Below are 16,133 nucleotides of genomic sequence, written 5' to 3'. Positions count from 1 at the left end.
TGCTGTGGGCTGCATTTTTCTGCCATGGTTTAGGTCCACTTAGAGGATAAACTCACCACAAATCAACAACCCCATGATAGGAGTGCTCTCTTCACCCTCATCCATAGGGAAAATGGCTTATCTAATGCTTTAAGAAGCATAAAAACATGCGACACATCCTCACGTCACATTAGATGACGCTGGTGCTCCATCACTCCAGTAGTCTTGTAGAATCAACCCAAAGCTGTTCTGGGGAAACACCACATTTTTCCTTTAATCTGTCATCTTGTACATATATAAGCCAGCCAGCCTAAATCTTTCAATGGGCTGTTAAATTATTAACGCACATTAAATATAGATGATACACAGTAGCTGTGTGCTTGTGTGATCCTACAGCCAGTCACCAGAACACTTTAATTTGACTGCTTCATAATTGAAAGATTTAGTTTAAAGCAATTATTTGATTGCTTGAGGCCACAGTGACCACTATTCAGCAAATTAACGCACATACAAACTTAAACAGAAAATACATTTTCATAGCAGTAACAGCAGGGCTATTGCTAATAAAATTAATGATGGTTTTCTTGTATTAAAGTATGACAGTGATGGTAATTCACTTTAATAAAGCACTAAATCACAACAGTCTCAGAAAGACCCAGCAATTCCTGATCCCATATGAGAAGGCACTTGGTGACAGTGGGAAGGAAGAACTCCTTTTTAACAGGAAGAGGGGAAAGAGAAGCGAAAGAAGAACAAATTTAGACAGGACAGGAGTAAGACCAATACTGAGATCCTGTTTTTTTCCTCATATTATGTTTAATACAAAGCATCATTGCAGGGCAATTTGGGAAACTGAATCAGACAGTGAGAGTTCAGACAGATGGACACAAAATCCTGCTTAGCGACATCAATCCATCTGAAATAATTGACTCTATTCCATTTATTAACCTGATATTTCTGCATTTATTGGTCACACTAGTTGGCTTGAAATACTTCACTGTGTGATTGAATTTGCCACTTGCAGATAAGAAAACAGGAGGATTTTGACTTCAAACTTAAAAGATGCTTGTGATGCCTGCTTCGTGCCATCACCGAAACCCTCAAGAAAGACCTCAGACACAAGTACCGTGAAGTAACCATCCCTTTATTGGTGTGAAACAGTCCTATCCAAGTCAAAACAGGTTAAAAACAGTCAGTGCTCAAAACAGACCAAACCAGAGTTTCTCCACACCCTGCTTTGCTCATGTCGGGTGGGACTTTACAAAGTTGTACTGGGTGCAGACGCTCATATCACTGAGCCCAAGAAGTGAGAGGGGGTTCCACAGAAAAAACGATAAAGACTTGACGTCACTCCAAACCATGTTCACTGCTTTCACTGAGACACTACAGCAGCACCAGAACTTTCTCTGAGAGGTAGGAAGGAACTAGAGGGTGGAGGTGTGGGGATGGGTGAGTTTAAGGGGTAGGAAGTGTGTTTACTGAACTCACAAAGTGATAGGGTAAAATTCTGGGGCGGGGGTGTCAGACAACATTGATGACAGAGAGAAATCATGTTACCTTCTTTTTTTTGTTTTGCTTTAAACAAATGCCTCCAATTGGTTTATGAGGAGGAGAGCGTGAGTGGGCCAGTCGTGCTATCCCTCCCCCCATGTTGGTTTACTTTGTTTGTTTGGTGCCTCCGTGGAGGTAACCGGTTAACCACGGAGTCAGTTACCATGTTGTTCCCGCTGCTGTCACTCCTGCAGCCTTCCTACTTGGCGTTGGCTGAGCTGCTGAGCATCTTACGGACCGCTTGAGCAATGCCGTCACGGTCTATGCCAAAGATTCGGAGTAGCTCGTGGGGCTTACCGCTCCGGGGCACTTGGGAGACTGCCAGGCGGTGGACGGTGAAGCCGGTCTCATTCACCACCGCCGAACACACTGCTTCACCTAGACCACCTGAGGAATCAGAATACAGAGCAGACAAGACTATCGATTAACGGGTAGTTCGTCCAAATATCAAGTTTCTAAGTTGCTCGGCATCTTTCCGAGTGTCATATTTAATCTATCTACACCTCCATGAGCGATTACGCTCAGCAGAGATGTAATGTGTGCTGACAGGACTGGCGCCACCCTCCCTCTGTTTTCTCACTCCTCTCCTGTCACACGTTCATCCCCTTTAGGAATGCGATCTGAAGGCTGAATATAGTCAGGTGTGTAAGTAATACATGCAGTTACTTCCTTTTTTATGCTGGCCATTAAGAGGTACCTGACGGAAAAAGTCATCGCACTTTATTGAACTAAAACATCTCTGGTCTACCTGGACAGGCCACAATCTTTAAGATTTCAAGTTGCATACAACCTATTATATATATCTGAATTTTAAAGTGTGTGCAATCAAATGGGTGCTGTCTCTTTCACAGACAGAAGTTCTCTCAAAGAAGGAAAAACAAACCGCTAAATTTAGGCTCACAGAAACACACACAGTGGCTGAGAGGAGACAAAGGAAAAAGCAAAAATTGGATGCTTGTTTTTTTTTTCTTTGCCATGCTGGTACTGTATGTAGGTCACTGAGAGCCCAAAGGCCGGAGATGAAATTAAGAAATCCTGACAGGCTCTTCCACTTCCACCCTCTGTCCTCCCTCCCTCCCCCCAACAAACATTTTTTAAAAATATCTGTTTTACCTTTTCCTTAGCGTACGCCTCTCTCTTTACCGCTACAACATGCACCTTAGTTCTCTGCGACGTTCCGTATCCCATACTTCTATCTTTTTCCTCCCTTCCTCAGGCCCTTCTTCTCTCTCCACCTAAGAGCTTCTCCGTCTGTACACAGACGTCTGTCCTTAGCTGCTCAGGGCTTTTTTATTCATGAGTTGATACACAAGCAGCGCAGACACGCAAGCAGCTGCATAACAATCCCTCGTATGCCTGTTACTTAAATCTCTCCTGCTGCTGCCAGACTAATGTGACTTTGACCAAACAGGAATATAAAACGGTCAAAAAATAATCAGCATATTTTAGATATAATAATAAATATTCTACATATAGAAGTTTTATTGCAACACCTTGCAAACTAATTTTAAATTCAGATACTCGTTTAGATTTACAAATTTCTTTTTTTCCAATTTTGTGTAGAAGAAAATATACAACTTCTTGGATTAAGTTTTTTTTTTTGTTTTAATGTATTTAGTTTTGGCTTTTAGCCTTTATTGACAGGACGGTAGTGAGGTCAGGAAACCATTAGAGAGTATACAGAGAGAGAGTCCTGCCCCTAAATTATTTTGTTGTCTTGAAATTAATTTCTGTAGACCGTCTTTAATAGATTGATGTAACCATTGTGATGATACCCATTCATTTTTTAATCCTTGGCTTTGACATGTTTGCCGTTTCCATCCAACCAGCCAGCCAGCAGCCTAGGCAGTGTTGCCAGACCTTCCACTGACAAATCTTTTCTTCCTCCAGCTCTTCTGTGGGGAAGGCGAGCAAGAGGTGTGATGTCTCTGTGTCCCGGTGTCCCCTCTCAGTAGAGCATGCCTATAACACCTCACCTGGAGATGTTCAGAAGACATCCTGAGCATCCCCGGGTGAGTGTGAGGCAGACCTGGCTGAGAAACGTGCCAGACACCAGGAGCCCACACCCTATATGATACCCACTTTATTGTCTATTTGACTTTAAACGGAACCCTCCCCCCCAAAAACAACAAAATGAATCTCATGCTGCATTAAAAAATACACTGAACCAGTAGTTCAGACAACAAACCGATCATGAAAACTTTTACTGTGCTCCTAAATGAAGTAAGCAGCAGTCATTTTTCTTCTTCGCAGACTCCTTAGCATTGTTTTCCCAGACAGAGATGGTGCCCCCTGCTGGCTAATAGACCAGGTTTATTGCGCTTGCTTTTTATTTTCAACACAGAGCTTCTGGCCATCTTTTATATACAGCATTTGTTCATTTTCACTTGGGGGCGCTGTGCAGACTCCTCACCTTCATAGTAGTGGTCCTCCACTGTGATAATGCGTCCTCTGGTGGCTCTGGCGTTGTCGATGATGGTCTTGGAGTCCAGGGGTTTGATGGTGAATGGATCGATCACACGAATGTTTATTCTCTCTGAACGGCAAAAGAGGAAGTTGAATATGAAACAGTGTCTTTAAAAATGTAATTACAAAAAGAAAAATTGTTTTTGCACTGTTTTATGTCACAGGTCAGCTTTATCTTTTTTTTCCTTATTTCTTCATACCTTTCTTCAGCATTTCAGCAGCAGCCAGAGCCTCATGGAGGGTCACTCCCGCTCCAACCACAGTCACATAATCATCATTGGTTTTATATACAACCTGTGTGCGAAGGGAAACTCTACATTTGTCTTTGTTTGTTTCTACTCCAGAAGAAAATGTGCACAGAGTCTAAACAGATCAGCAAAATTAGAACAATAAACAGATTTTATTTAGAGCATAGATCAACATTTTGATTAAAATGCAGCAACAAACCTTAGCCTGTCCGACATGGAAGTCTTCGTTGCAGTTGTAAATGATGTTGTTCTCTGGGCGGCTTGTCCGGATAAAACACAAACCCTAGAACAAATCAGAAAGCATCAAAATAAATCGCTGCTTTTAACATACATAATCTTAAGTACTTAATATTTTTCTTTCTTTTTCCCGTTATCAAAAATCATTACGAGTACCTTTGTGTTGGCGGCAAGCTCCACAGCTTTCTCAGTGGAAACACCGTCACTTGGGTAGAAGACAGTAGCTGCAGGAATGGCTCTGAACATAGCCAGATCCTCCAGACCCATCTGAGAGGGTCCATCCTCACCTAAATATGCACAAACACACACCTCAGCAACAAGAAACAGACAATGTCATTCAGTCTGCAAAGGTGGACATGCAGTGTACCTGAAGAGGAGGAGGAGAAGAAGAAAGAGGAGGGGGAGGAAGAGGTGACAGAGATTCAGTCTGCTCTGTCATCACCTCCATGACGCAGAGACAGAGAGGAAGGACAGGAGGAGTGCTGATACCAGGAGAGAATGTGAACAACACAATAACACAGAGGAAGATGGAAGCAAAGGTTTAGTATTTATGGGGATCAAAACCAATTAAAAAAGGAAGAGAGCTTCAAACCAGTGCCGCGATACTGGAACAGGAGCAACATGCAAAAACAGTAACTTCATATTTTTCACCACTACAAGTCCAATGAGGATTCAGTGGGCAGATTCGATCCAAAATCAAAAGTGTCCCAAACTAAACTTGAGAAAAATATGGCTGCTGTGACTGGTTTGCTCAGTGGAATCTGTCCTTTCAGTATTAACTGTGGGGTGTGAAATGATAATAAACCAAACGTTGTGCACTCTTCACAACGGTGAAGACATAACACAAAAGGGAAGATGGTAACTGACCAATGGAGACACCGCAGTGGGAGCCACAGAGGTTGATGTTGCTCTCGGAGATGGCGGCCATGCGGAGCTGGTCATAAGCGCGGGTAAAGAAGGTGGCGAAGGTGCTGGCGAACACCACGTTACGGTCTCGTACAGCACAACCAATCGCCACGCTCACCTGCAGGAGAGATGAGAGGCAGTTCAGCATATTTTATATCTATGTTTTGTTTGTTTTTTTGCTTTAAAGAAGTCGAGCACTATATAGTTACAGTTTCCAATACACTTTGTAATTAGTGTGAATAAAGTAGAGTCTCACAGAGCTGCTAGCATAGATGCAGCATAGGTCATCACCTTTGTGAAGGTGCTACAGAGTATACTGAATATTACGTTGCATTACGATGATGCATTTCTTCATTAAGAAAACTGGTGAAAATTGTTTCCTGGAAGGATCCAAGAAATAGTTGATAATGATCAGGAACAGTAAACATTGGACATTTGACGTTAAGGCTCCTCGAAGGACAGCGACACATCAAAAACATCTAGTAAGCAAACTGTGCCTCAATGGAAAATAAAAGATAAGTGGAAAAACCTTATACAAAACACTTTGTGTACATGTAATAGCTTCAGTCAGGTGCTGATGGACGTCTTTTACCACTCTATACAGCAGCGTTTGAATCTTAAGTCTATTTTGTTTTAGTAACGTGCTGGCCTTCTCATACTTCTTCACACTTTAGCTTCACCTGTGAAACTTTCTCCAGCTCTCTTGCTGTGAACTATCCTCACCATGTTTTGCTCTGCAATGTAGCATTCCACGTAACGGTTGGGGTGTTCATTTTTAAAGAGCTCAGAGAAGGTGGAGTTCTTGGTGTCTCCATCCAGAACCACCACTCGCTCGTTGTAACGCCCCAGCTTGGCCAGAGCTATGCCGTACGCCTTCCTTGTAGCGATCTGATCACACGGGGAGAAAACAGATTCAATAAAGTACGCTCGGCTCAAGTTTTTATTTAAAAAAATAGAAAAAAGATTTTATTTACTTCTTTGATCTAATGTTATGAACAGGTAAAAATGACTTTTAAAGACAAGTGAGGGTGGATTGTCTGCTACCACTGATCCTACCTTATCTCCAGGTTTGTAGCTGGGTGCACTCGGCATGCGGATGTTGCGGAGGCTAACAGGGGATGTGTCCTCATTGGGGGGAGCAGGATAGAGGCGCTTGTTGCAGCTGATGATACGGTTCTGCAGCTCCTTGATCACGCTCTCTGCCATGTCCTTGGGCAGGGGTTTACCATGCCAGCCCATTTTATCCTCAGCCGCTGAAAGACACAGACGCGCCTAAGTATCCGCTGAGCATCTATTCTTTTGACCAACAGAAGCAAGTGATCTTTCAAACACCTAATCAAAGTTTAACATTTAAATATTTTGATCTATCCATCTTCTTCTTCTTGTCACAAGACCCTCAAGGTAGGGTACACGCCGGATAGGTCAGCACTGGGCTAATCATGCGTGAACCCAACATAAAAATGCAATTTATTTATTTAGAGAAAAACACACTGTTGAAGTCTTAAAGACTCACAAAAATTGCATCGCTTTGCATTGCTCAGACAGCGAAGAACGGTGTTACCTGACACTGACGTACCTTGACCTTTTAAATGTGTTAATTTTCAGTACATTTCTATTTATTGTTACTTTTGTCAGTTTCAAGTTATTTAAGCGACCATTGTTCAGTTTTCTTTCTTTAACGGAACCAATTTGTTCACGTCTTGCAAGCGTATGCCTTCCACATTCATGCAGGTGCACATGCTGTCACACTCATAACAATGTTCCACACCAGTGGGTAACATCAGCCTGTAGCAGAGGTCAAGGGTTAAGGCCAAGAGGCCACAGGGTTGCAACAACACTGAAGATTTCTGGTCCACTCATCTGTACACAAAGACCCTCTTATAACAACCGTCTCTTTCTCCCCAACAAACACATGCGGTCGGTCGCACACACTCCAACTTAGCTTATCACAACACAAGTACAATGGGCTGTTGTAGGGAGTGTATCCTACACATTCTGAGGGATTATGGAGCAGCAGCAGCTAAAGCACCGAAGCGCTACCTGGATTATGGCCTCTGTGCACTCACAGTGGGTGCTTGGGGCAGTTCAGAAAACTTCAGACAGATCTAATATTCCCAGTCAGATGCCACATTTTACCCAGTCTTTTAAAAAAAAAGGATTTTAGAGCACTTTTTAAAAACATCTTAAATGTTAAGCAGTAAAACTTAACAATTTATCTGCATGCTTTAAGGAATGATTAAACAACCTTTATTTATTCAGTAGGAAGAGGAAACTGGTGCTCATTACAGTACAAAATACTGATATTTGAGCACTCTGAACCACTGTCTGCATAGTTGCTATACCTGGGATGCCCTTGCCCTTGATGGTCTTGGCGATAATGGCAAGTGGCTGGTGGCGTGGTTGACTCAGCACCTTACACAACTCCTCCACACTGTGGCCATCTACTATAATGGCGTGCCAGCTGGGGAAACAGACAAGTCAAACATTACATGTGCTTATGCTCGAGTCAAAATATAAAAAACTAATTTTGAGCAGCAAATCTTACATATTAATTAAAGAACAAGTGCATCTTATTTTATAAATAAATGACTGAAGCTGAGTTTGTTTAACGGTTCTTGGAATGACTCCTTAAGCAGCTACTGAAGCACTAAATAACCCACTCAGATAGTTTTTGACTTCCCCCCTGGCTCACCCAAAGGACTCGCAGCGCCGCTGGTATTTCTCCACATGGTGCTGCAGGGGAGTCGGGTCACTCTGACCCAGTCGGTTAATGTCCAAGATGGCTACCAAGTTGTCTAGCTGGTAGTATGAGGCGAAGGCCATGGCCTCCCACACCGAGCCTTCTGACAGCTCTCCGTCACCCAACAGGCAGAACACCCGATAGCTACAAACAGAGACGGGGAAAGAGAAATTAGTTATTTTTCATATCAGCTCCATTTTCCTGTCCTTTCACGTCCTCCCATCATCTGATGCCCCCCTATGGTGGCATGATGTCACAGCTGACCATGACACCTAAACACACAGACAGACAAAAACAGATCCCTCCCCCAATCCTTATCCCCACCACGCTCTGATCATCCTCAGTAGCTGCTTATGTGGCGTAACAACTCCTGACAGCTTTCCAGTCAAATAGACACGTTCTCATTAAAACTGGAAGATAGGCCGAGACACGGCGAATTACACCACGCATTCCAACTCCGACCACAGAGGAAAAACCCCAAAAAAACCACACGACACATAAAGAAAGGAAGAAGAGGGGAATTCCACAGAGGTGGGACTGGAGAGAAAAGAGGTAGAGACTTTAGATTGAAGGGAAAGGACAACGGAAAAACCAATAAAGCGTATAAACGGATAGTATTCAAATTTAAATTCAAACTACAGATGGCACGATACCACTTTTTTATGTCCGATACCGATACCGATATCATAAATTTGGATATCTGCCGATACCGATATGAATCCGATATAGTGTTTTTTAATCAACAAAACTGTTTTTTAAATATCTTGCTGCATTTTGTATAAGTTCATACTCAAGTTTAAAACAACAACTACACTAAAGCTATTCTGTTATACCTGTATACAAAAAAAATATTTCATAGTTCAGCAATACTGATCAATCTAATAAACTTAAACCTACACCATCCTCCCTATTCTGGTATTTTAAAGAGTACTTAGCATAAATATTAAGCAACCTAACTAATAGGGTTCCAACTCCCAGCAACAACAAAAATAAATAAATAAAAAATAGGGAACCACCCCTCACGCTCCACCTCATGATGCTTAATCAACGTAATCAACCTTAATTTGATGCAGTGTGAAAAAAAATGCACAGAAATCAATTATTTTTCAAGAAATATTAAATAGATTCAACATCTTTCTTCAACAAAATTGCAGACTGCACAGATGGTACCTTCCCAAAGGAAAAAGTACTATAGCTTACTAGGGTATATATATATATATATATATATATATATATACATATTAGACTTAATAGTTACTATATACAGTAATTGACTTCTATTCATTTTACATCAAATTAAAACTTTGGGTGTAAGATAATTATTTATTAAAAGCTAGACATTTTAAATGAGAATAAGAAAGAAAAGTATGTCTTTGTGCCCCCTTTTCCCTGTTAATGCCCTATCGGCCCCGCTGGCTAAACTTTGCTAGATCCGCCCCTGCACAGTTACCAGCTGTCAGCTATAATAAATAAATTGTAACAACAGCTGATCAAGCTTAAACGTGCTGCTGTTGTTCAGCCGCTGGTTTCCTCTTTCTGGTGCAAAGTGGGCCAAAAGCAAACTAGAGACACGGACTCGCGACAGAAAAGCCAACCAGCTGATCATTAAGCAGTTTCACGATTGAAGTAGCAGCAAGAAGAGGCAGTCGCTTGTTAAGCTTAACGCAGGAATGCTTTACATTCAGAGATGGACTTACACACTTGCTTTACTTCTCTCGGGATAACTTTGTCGGAGATGAAATGCCGGGTTGCTAGCAAAGCTCCACATGCTATCCAGACCACCGACAGGTCCCGCATGTCACAGCCGCTCTATCACGTGATGCATACTGCTCCGACGTGCTAACATTCTGAGGCGAGTTACGGCGTGTTGCAAGTTTTGTGAGGTGCTTTCGTGATATTTAATGGATCGGATTACATTTTTTATTTTTCTCCGATATCCGATCCAGTAATTTAGTACAGTATCGGACCGATACCGATACTTAATATCGGATCGGTCCATCTCTAATTCAAACACAACAACAATTAGTTCAAGGTGCTTTATATTGTAAGGTAAAGACCCTACAGTAATACAAAGAAAGAAAGAGCAAAAAGCTGTTTATTAACCTTGATGAAATGTTAAAAAATCTTTGAACATAACCAAATCACATACTATTCTGTAGTGCATCTTTCCTTGAAATTATGTAATCAACTGTCTGTATGTTTATTTCTCAGTTAACACGAGATAGATTGTTGTGAATTACACAACATCAGGGAGGTAGTCTGCATTTCCAAACTAACGCTGAAATATGACAATGACCCAAAACAAACAGCCTCGAGAGTCCTCAAACAGGGGGTCAAAAATGTAAAACTCAGTGATAAAAGCTCCAGGTGGTGATCATCGAAACATATTCTAAGACACACATATCCGCTCGTGTTCACAGTAGTCTGCAAGTAATATAAGTGGTCCAACTACAGGAGTAATCCCTTTACTCCTGTAGTTGGACTCCCTTAGAAGGTGTGTGTGTTACACCTTCCTTCATCCAGTGTTTGTAGGTGTGAATAACAGACTTAGACAAGGTGATACCTCTCACACACATGCTTTCCTTACTTGATCCTGCAGGTTATTGTGTGAGAGTATCCACAAGTGGCATTGATGCAGTTGCTATTCAAAGGTTCTGGGCTCAGATCATATTATGAAACCAGTGATGCAGCCGGCAGCCAGTAGTTGTTGTTACGTGTGTTGTTACTGCATGCACCATGCAAACACACATGGTCCATGCATTATTATTGTCTGAATGCACAGTGGAGCCCAGGTAGATAGCAGCACAATATAAGATTTCATCATTTTTTTAAGAGGTGGTGAGGGAAATGGGTGAGGCAGGGAGATGAGGGAGAACTGTGCTTTTGCGTGTGTGATTATTAGAGCAGAAATAATTGAGTGCACATAGAATGCAAAGAGAGTGAGAGCGATATGAAGGACAGCCAACACAGAGTGCAAGTGCAGCACTCCCTGCAAAACAGCAAAAAAAAAAAACCCCCAAAGCTGCCTTTCAAGCAATCACATTCTGCTCGGCTCGCAATCAAATGTACCAAATATCATCCTGAAAGTCAGGTTTCAGCTCGGATGCGTAAAAAAAAGAAATAGAAAATCATAACAAATTTTGAAAACGTGAATCCAGCATGCTACAGGCTACACGGCTCTAAACATCTATTGTCAGACAGAAACGGCCGGGTATTTTCCAGACCACGCAAGAACAAAGGAGACAAACGTGGAGCGAGTTCAATCAGCTGAAATTCAGCTGAGTAGGAGCTGCATTGCTGTCAAAACACTGAGATGAAACTACATTTGAATTGTGAAGAATAATGTTGAAAGAAATTGAAAAAAAAATAGTACACTGTTTTAACAAACATAAAACTTTTTATATGCATTCAACTCTGAGCTCACTGCCACTGATTTCATCCAGCCCCATTAATCCTGATGTGAAGGTAAAACAGGATGAAGGTCGCCTCTCATAAGCTCTAAGTGACTGCCTAAATGTCAGCACAGACCAAGCCTGTCAGAGAGCGTTTTATTCCCAAGCTCCAGGCAGAAATGTCACATGTCTGTGCAGCTCGCTGCAGCGTACATTATGTCATGCATAATTTCATACAGTCCATCTTAATGTGTGCAGATGCAAACTGGGCTGCTGCACTTCTGCAGAAATGTGCACGCCCCCCACCAAAATGATTGTGTTTATACGCGTGAGTGTGACTTTGTTTGTGTTACCTGGCCTTGTCAAAGAATTTTCCAGTGTAAGCCATTCCACACGCGGCTCCCAGCCCCTGACCAAGAGATCCCGTGGCCACATCCACAAACTGCTGCTTCTGCATCCACGCACACATAAAAAAGATGCACATTACTCACTCCAGCTCGAGCTAAGCAAGCAACAGCAGATGGATTGTTTTTCATTTCTAAATGGATCATAAAAGCAGCAGCAGTGGAACTGTTGGAACAGCAGCTATGGTCTGGATGTTACAGTGCGCCAATTTCTGGGTTAATGTGGACAAAGTGTCACTGATGTTTGCAGCAGACGACAAAGCATCTCTGTCACACAGGCGCAGCGTTGTCTCGCTTTCTCTGCCTACAGATGCTTTGCTGTTATCTGTGGAAGCGTGTCCACGTCTCGTGTGCAGCAAGGATACTGTAATGTTCTTATTCACAAACACTTGTCCATAAACTATGCAGTATTTAACAGAAAAGTCGGAAAGCATAGCATATATAAGATTTTACTTAACTTTTCAATATATCTCACTCTGTTCGTGTGTGTTTAGTGCAGTGTGAAACGTATCAACTTCAGTGTGAAAACACGACAAATACTTCTCTCTCAACTCCAAAGAAAGCATGAAAGGAAACCATGAAAGGCAGCATAAAGGTTTTAAAATATTCCTGATTCATGGTAGTGACTCTCAAAGCCTTAAACTTCTTGCAGGTTTCAATGTTGCCTCACCGGCACAGGGTGTCCCTCCAGGATTGAGTCGACCTTGCGGAGGTTGAGAAGCTCATTCTCCTTCAGGTAGCCCGTCTCTGCCCACACAGCATACAGCACCGGGGCTGCGTGACCCTGAGGAGGCAAAGTTTTCAGAGCTCATTGATCAGATAACTGAACAGAGGGAACACAGATGACTGCACTAATTTTGTAGCATTGTAATATATATGCTAGAGCCTTATATGAGTGAGTTATTTAGACACATACTATATAAAAATCCTATATATACACTAGAGCACATGCATATTATTTGACTCAGTTCAACCTCCCTCTGTGTGTTGATGCTTTTGAAAACGTCTTCAACCATTATGGATGTGTGCGCATTACCTTAGAGAGGACAAACCGGTCATTGTTGGGGTTACGTGGGTCTTCGGGTCGGTATTTCATGGAATGAAAGAAAAGCACGGACATGATCTCGGCCACGCTGCTGCATGATGTGGGGTGACTGCAACAAAATAGGTGCAGAGGCAAAATGACATTAGAAATTGAGTTTAACTGTCCGGTTCATCCCGTCAGTGCACATTCAGTGGGTTAATTAAAGCCAGACCATCAGTATTTGGGGAATTATGTAAGGCCACACTATCATCAAGGTCACACAACAGTAAGCACATATACAATAGCTCCTACACTGCTCCTTCAGTCCTCTGGGCGCACAAAATACCTCACTAAAGAGTCTTTTTTTAAATACCCTGAAATGAAAAATGTAATGAGATAATTAAAAAGAAAGAAAGAAAGAAAGAAAGAAAGAAAGAAAGAAAGAAAGAAAGAAAGAAAGAAAGAAAGAAAGAAAGAAAGAACAAGGAAAAGGGTGAGTGATTGGTGCAGCACACGTTATATATATAAAAAAAAAAGTCTGTAAGTGTTTGATGTCTTTAAGCTAAAAAGGGAATTCGAACCAAAAGTGATGGATGGATTGGGAAGCATCTCCACTGGAAAGAGAGGAGCTTCATGTTGGAAGCAAATCATTGAAGAACAACAAGAACCGAGAACAAAAGAAAAGAAACTATTTATTTATTTCTCGATAAAATTAAAAAAAAAAAAGAGTCACCAATAATGAAAAGTCCGATTTATTTTCCAGGTCATTGTATTTTCTATCATGACAGCATATTTGTCATCGCGACTTAGAAAGTGCACACTGGACGTTGTTATTCGCTTTTGCCGTTTCCGTCGGGTCACGCAGGCGCTGCAGAAGCATGTTTGCGCACTGAGCGGCTCTCTGCTGCCGCACAACACATCGACCCATGAGCCGTCGCAATGGCCACATAAAACAACTGTCCGGCGTGAGTTGTATGTGTGTGTTGCGTAAGTGATCTCGGAGGACAAGAGGAGTGGAACACCAGTGCACCTGCAGCAAGCTCGATCCCCTTCAAAATAATAAAACATGTTTATTATTTTGAAGGGGCACAACATATTATTAAATACATTAAGACTATATTTTCGGTCAGGATATTGCTCGTAGCATGTATGTACATGAACTTGCCCAACCGCCCTTGCTTTTGCGTAAATTGCGCACAGACTCTGGTATAAAACTAACTATACGCACAGGTAAACAACTGAAATGCTTAAAAAAGTTTAGACACGTCACACACAGAGACAGATTTTCATATGGTGCATCTACAATATTTTAAACACACAGTTTGACTATTTTACACGTTAAAACAGACGTTACTGTGTTCTGCGACCAGTTCATCTGTAATTACGATGCGCTTCCCTGAAGCAGGTCCTCATAAATGAAAGAAATCACACATCGATATTTAAACGGATAAAAATGACGTGCATAAAACCACGTTTTCTGCTGTCACGCGTCTCCTGCTCGGTTTAACCATCTTACCCGCTGCCCGCTGCAGTTGTCGCCTTGATGGAGTTGATCCGGAGTCGGGTGGCGATGTTCCTGAGCGCCTGCACCGTCTGCTGGTCCGGTTTATGATAGTCCTCCATCTGGCCGGTGAACCGAAGAGAAGCACACTCACTCACACGCAAGCCGGTAAAATAGAGTTAAAAGAGTTAAAAGTTCCCCCCGGTCTACTGTTCTGAGAATAAAGGCGAGGAGAGCGCAGCGGACGATGGCAGGGGTTAAAAAGAGATAACGCTGTTTAACCACAGAGACAGAGGGCGGGAGGGAGGGGGCGTGTTTGCAAGCGAAGCCTATGAATATGGCTAATCTAGGGCCAAACGAAGCCTGCAGTTAGTCCAAACTGTCGCATGAACCGACAGTAGGAAGGCTTTGGACTAAAACCAAGGCCACACGCGCGGGTAAACGCTCACAGCAAGCCGGCACACAGACTCTGATCAGGGACGCTCAGATGCAGCATTTCCACGCTCTGTACAGACAGCAACTATGCAAACCAAAACAATGCGTGCAAAAAAGTGGGAACACATTATATATGAAATATATATTATAATATAAAATAAGTGATGCACATCGAGATCAGTTTATACTGACAGATTTTTGTATTCGTCATTTTTTAAACAGCGGGAAAGTTTTATTTATTTATCGTGAAGTTGCACTGAGGAGTTTCATCTCATGCATCCATACAGGCTGCAAAATGCGTTCACACCGCTCTATAAATAGACCCCAATGCTCTCATTTTATACAAATGGACTTTCCTTGTAGCTGCAGCATTGCTGTCCACATTCTTACACAGCTTCGACCAACATCATCACTAAGCTGACATTTGAACAGGAGCTTAAGGCGCTGACATTTGGGCTCGTGTTGTGATACTATGAAGATAATAAAAAATGAAGCTCTTTCAGTAATGTGTGACTGATGCCACGTGTAAAGACTGAAGAACCGTATAACACCTCTTTAAGAAAGAGCAGTGGGCTTTTTCGGGTCATGATCAGAGGAGAGGGTATTCTGGTGTAAAAGATTTACAGAATGAAGACTGAAGAGATCACCACCCAGTTCCAAATGAAGGAGATATACAAGCATTCAGGTAAGGTCTGCACAACGTTTGATTTAGTGTGACAGTTTTCCTCCCCCCCCCCCAATTTCCTCTTTGGTGTTCTTGAAGAATCTTCCCTTTTGTTGCCCGCAGATGATCTGGTAAGTAAAAGAGAAAAAGCGAGCCGTGTAAGTTTATTTAATAATAATAATAATAATAAAGAAAATCAGCATTCAATTTGTCATTTAAACCCGGAACTACTAATTTGATGTTGGCTGTGACAATTACTGTGGGGTAGGTGCGGGTTTAAAGTAAGCAACTAGTGACATCTGGTGGTCAAAGACAAGACTGCACCATTCAAGACAGATCTCTTAGTTATGATTGTCTTTATAAACTTGGGCTTAATTAGAAATATGCATAATAATATTAATAATAATTTGTTAAGAGGCTCAAATTTCTATTCTAATAATCACACTCCTCTTTAAGTTCTGAAGCTTCTCACTGCTCACCAAAACATTGACTCCTCCAAGCAGAAAACAAGAGCAAACAATTACTTTCAAATCTTTAATATCACAAAATATTCAAATTACGCACAATAACATCAATCTTAGAAAAA

At 41.9% G+C, this 16,133-nt stretch overlaps 1 protein-coding gene across 1 annotated transcript; it reads right to left on the bottom strand.

Annotated features, from left to right (window-relative positions):
* Positions 1-1,102: 1,102 nt before the first annotated feature.
* On the bottom strand, positions 1,103-14,832 carry LOC113013663 (transketolase). Its single transcript, XM_026154746.1, has 14 exons — positions 14,464-14,832; positions 12,960-13,077; positions 12,594-12,707; positions 11,873-11,970; positions 8,080-8,271; positions 7,730-7,848; positions 6,444-6,640; positions 6,111-6,275; positions 5,349-5,505; positions 4,638-4,768; positions 4,444-4,527; positions 4,197-4,290; positions 3,944-4,066; positions 1,103-1,917 (listed from the first exon to the last, which is right to left on the bottom strand). Exons 1-14 carry the CDS (start codon positions 14,568-14,570, stop codon positions 1,730-1,732), a joined length of 1,887 nt encoding a protein of 628 aa, XP_026010531.1. The 5' UTR covers positions 14,571-14,832; the 3' UTR covers positions 1,103-1,729.
* Between the last annotated feature and the right edge of the window lie 1,301 nt (positions 14,833-16,133).

Source organism: Astatotilapia calliptera, chromosome 20 (genome assembly GCF_900246225.1).
Source record: "Astatotilapia calliptera chromosome 20, fAstCal1.2, whole genome shotgun sequence".
Taxonomy (NCBI): Eukaryota; Metazoa; Chordata; class Actinopteri; order Cichliformes; family Cichlidae; genus Astatotilapia; species Astatotilapia calliptera.
This window is presented reverse-complemented; position numbering and strand designations above follow the sequence as displayed.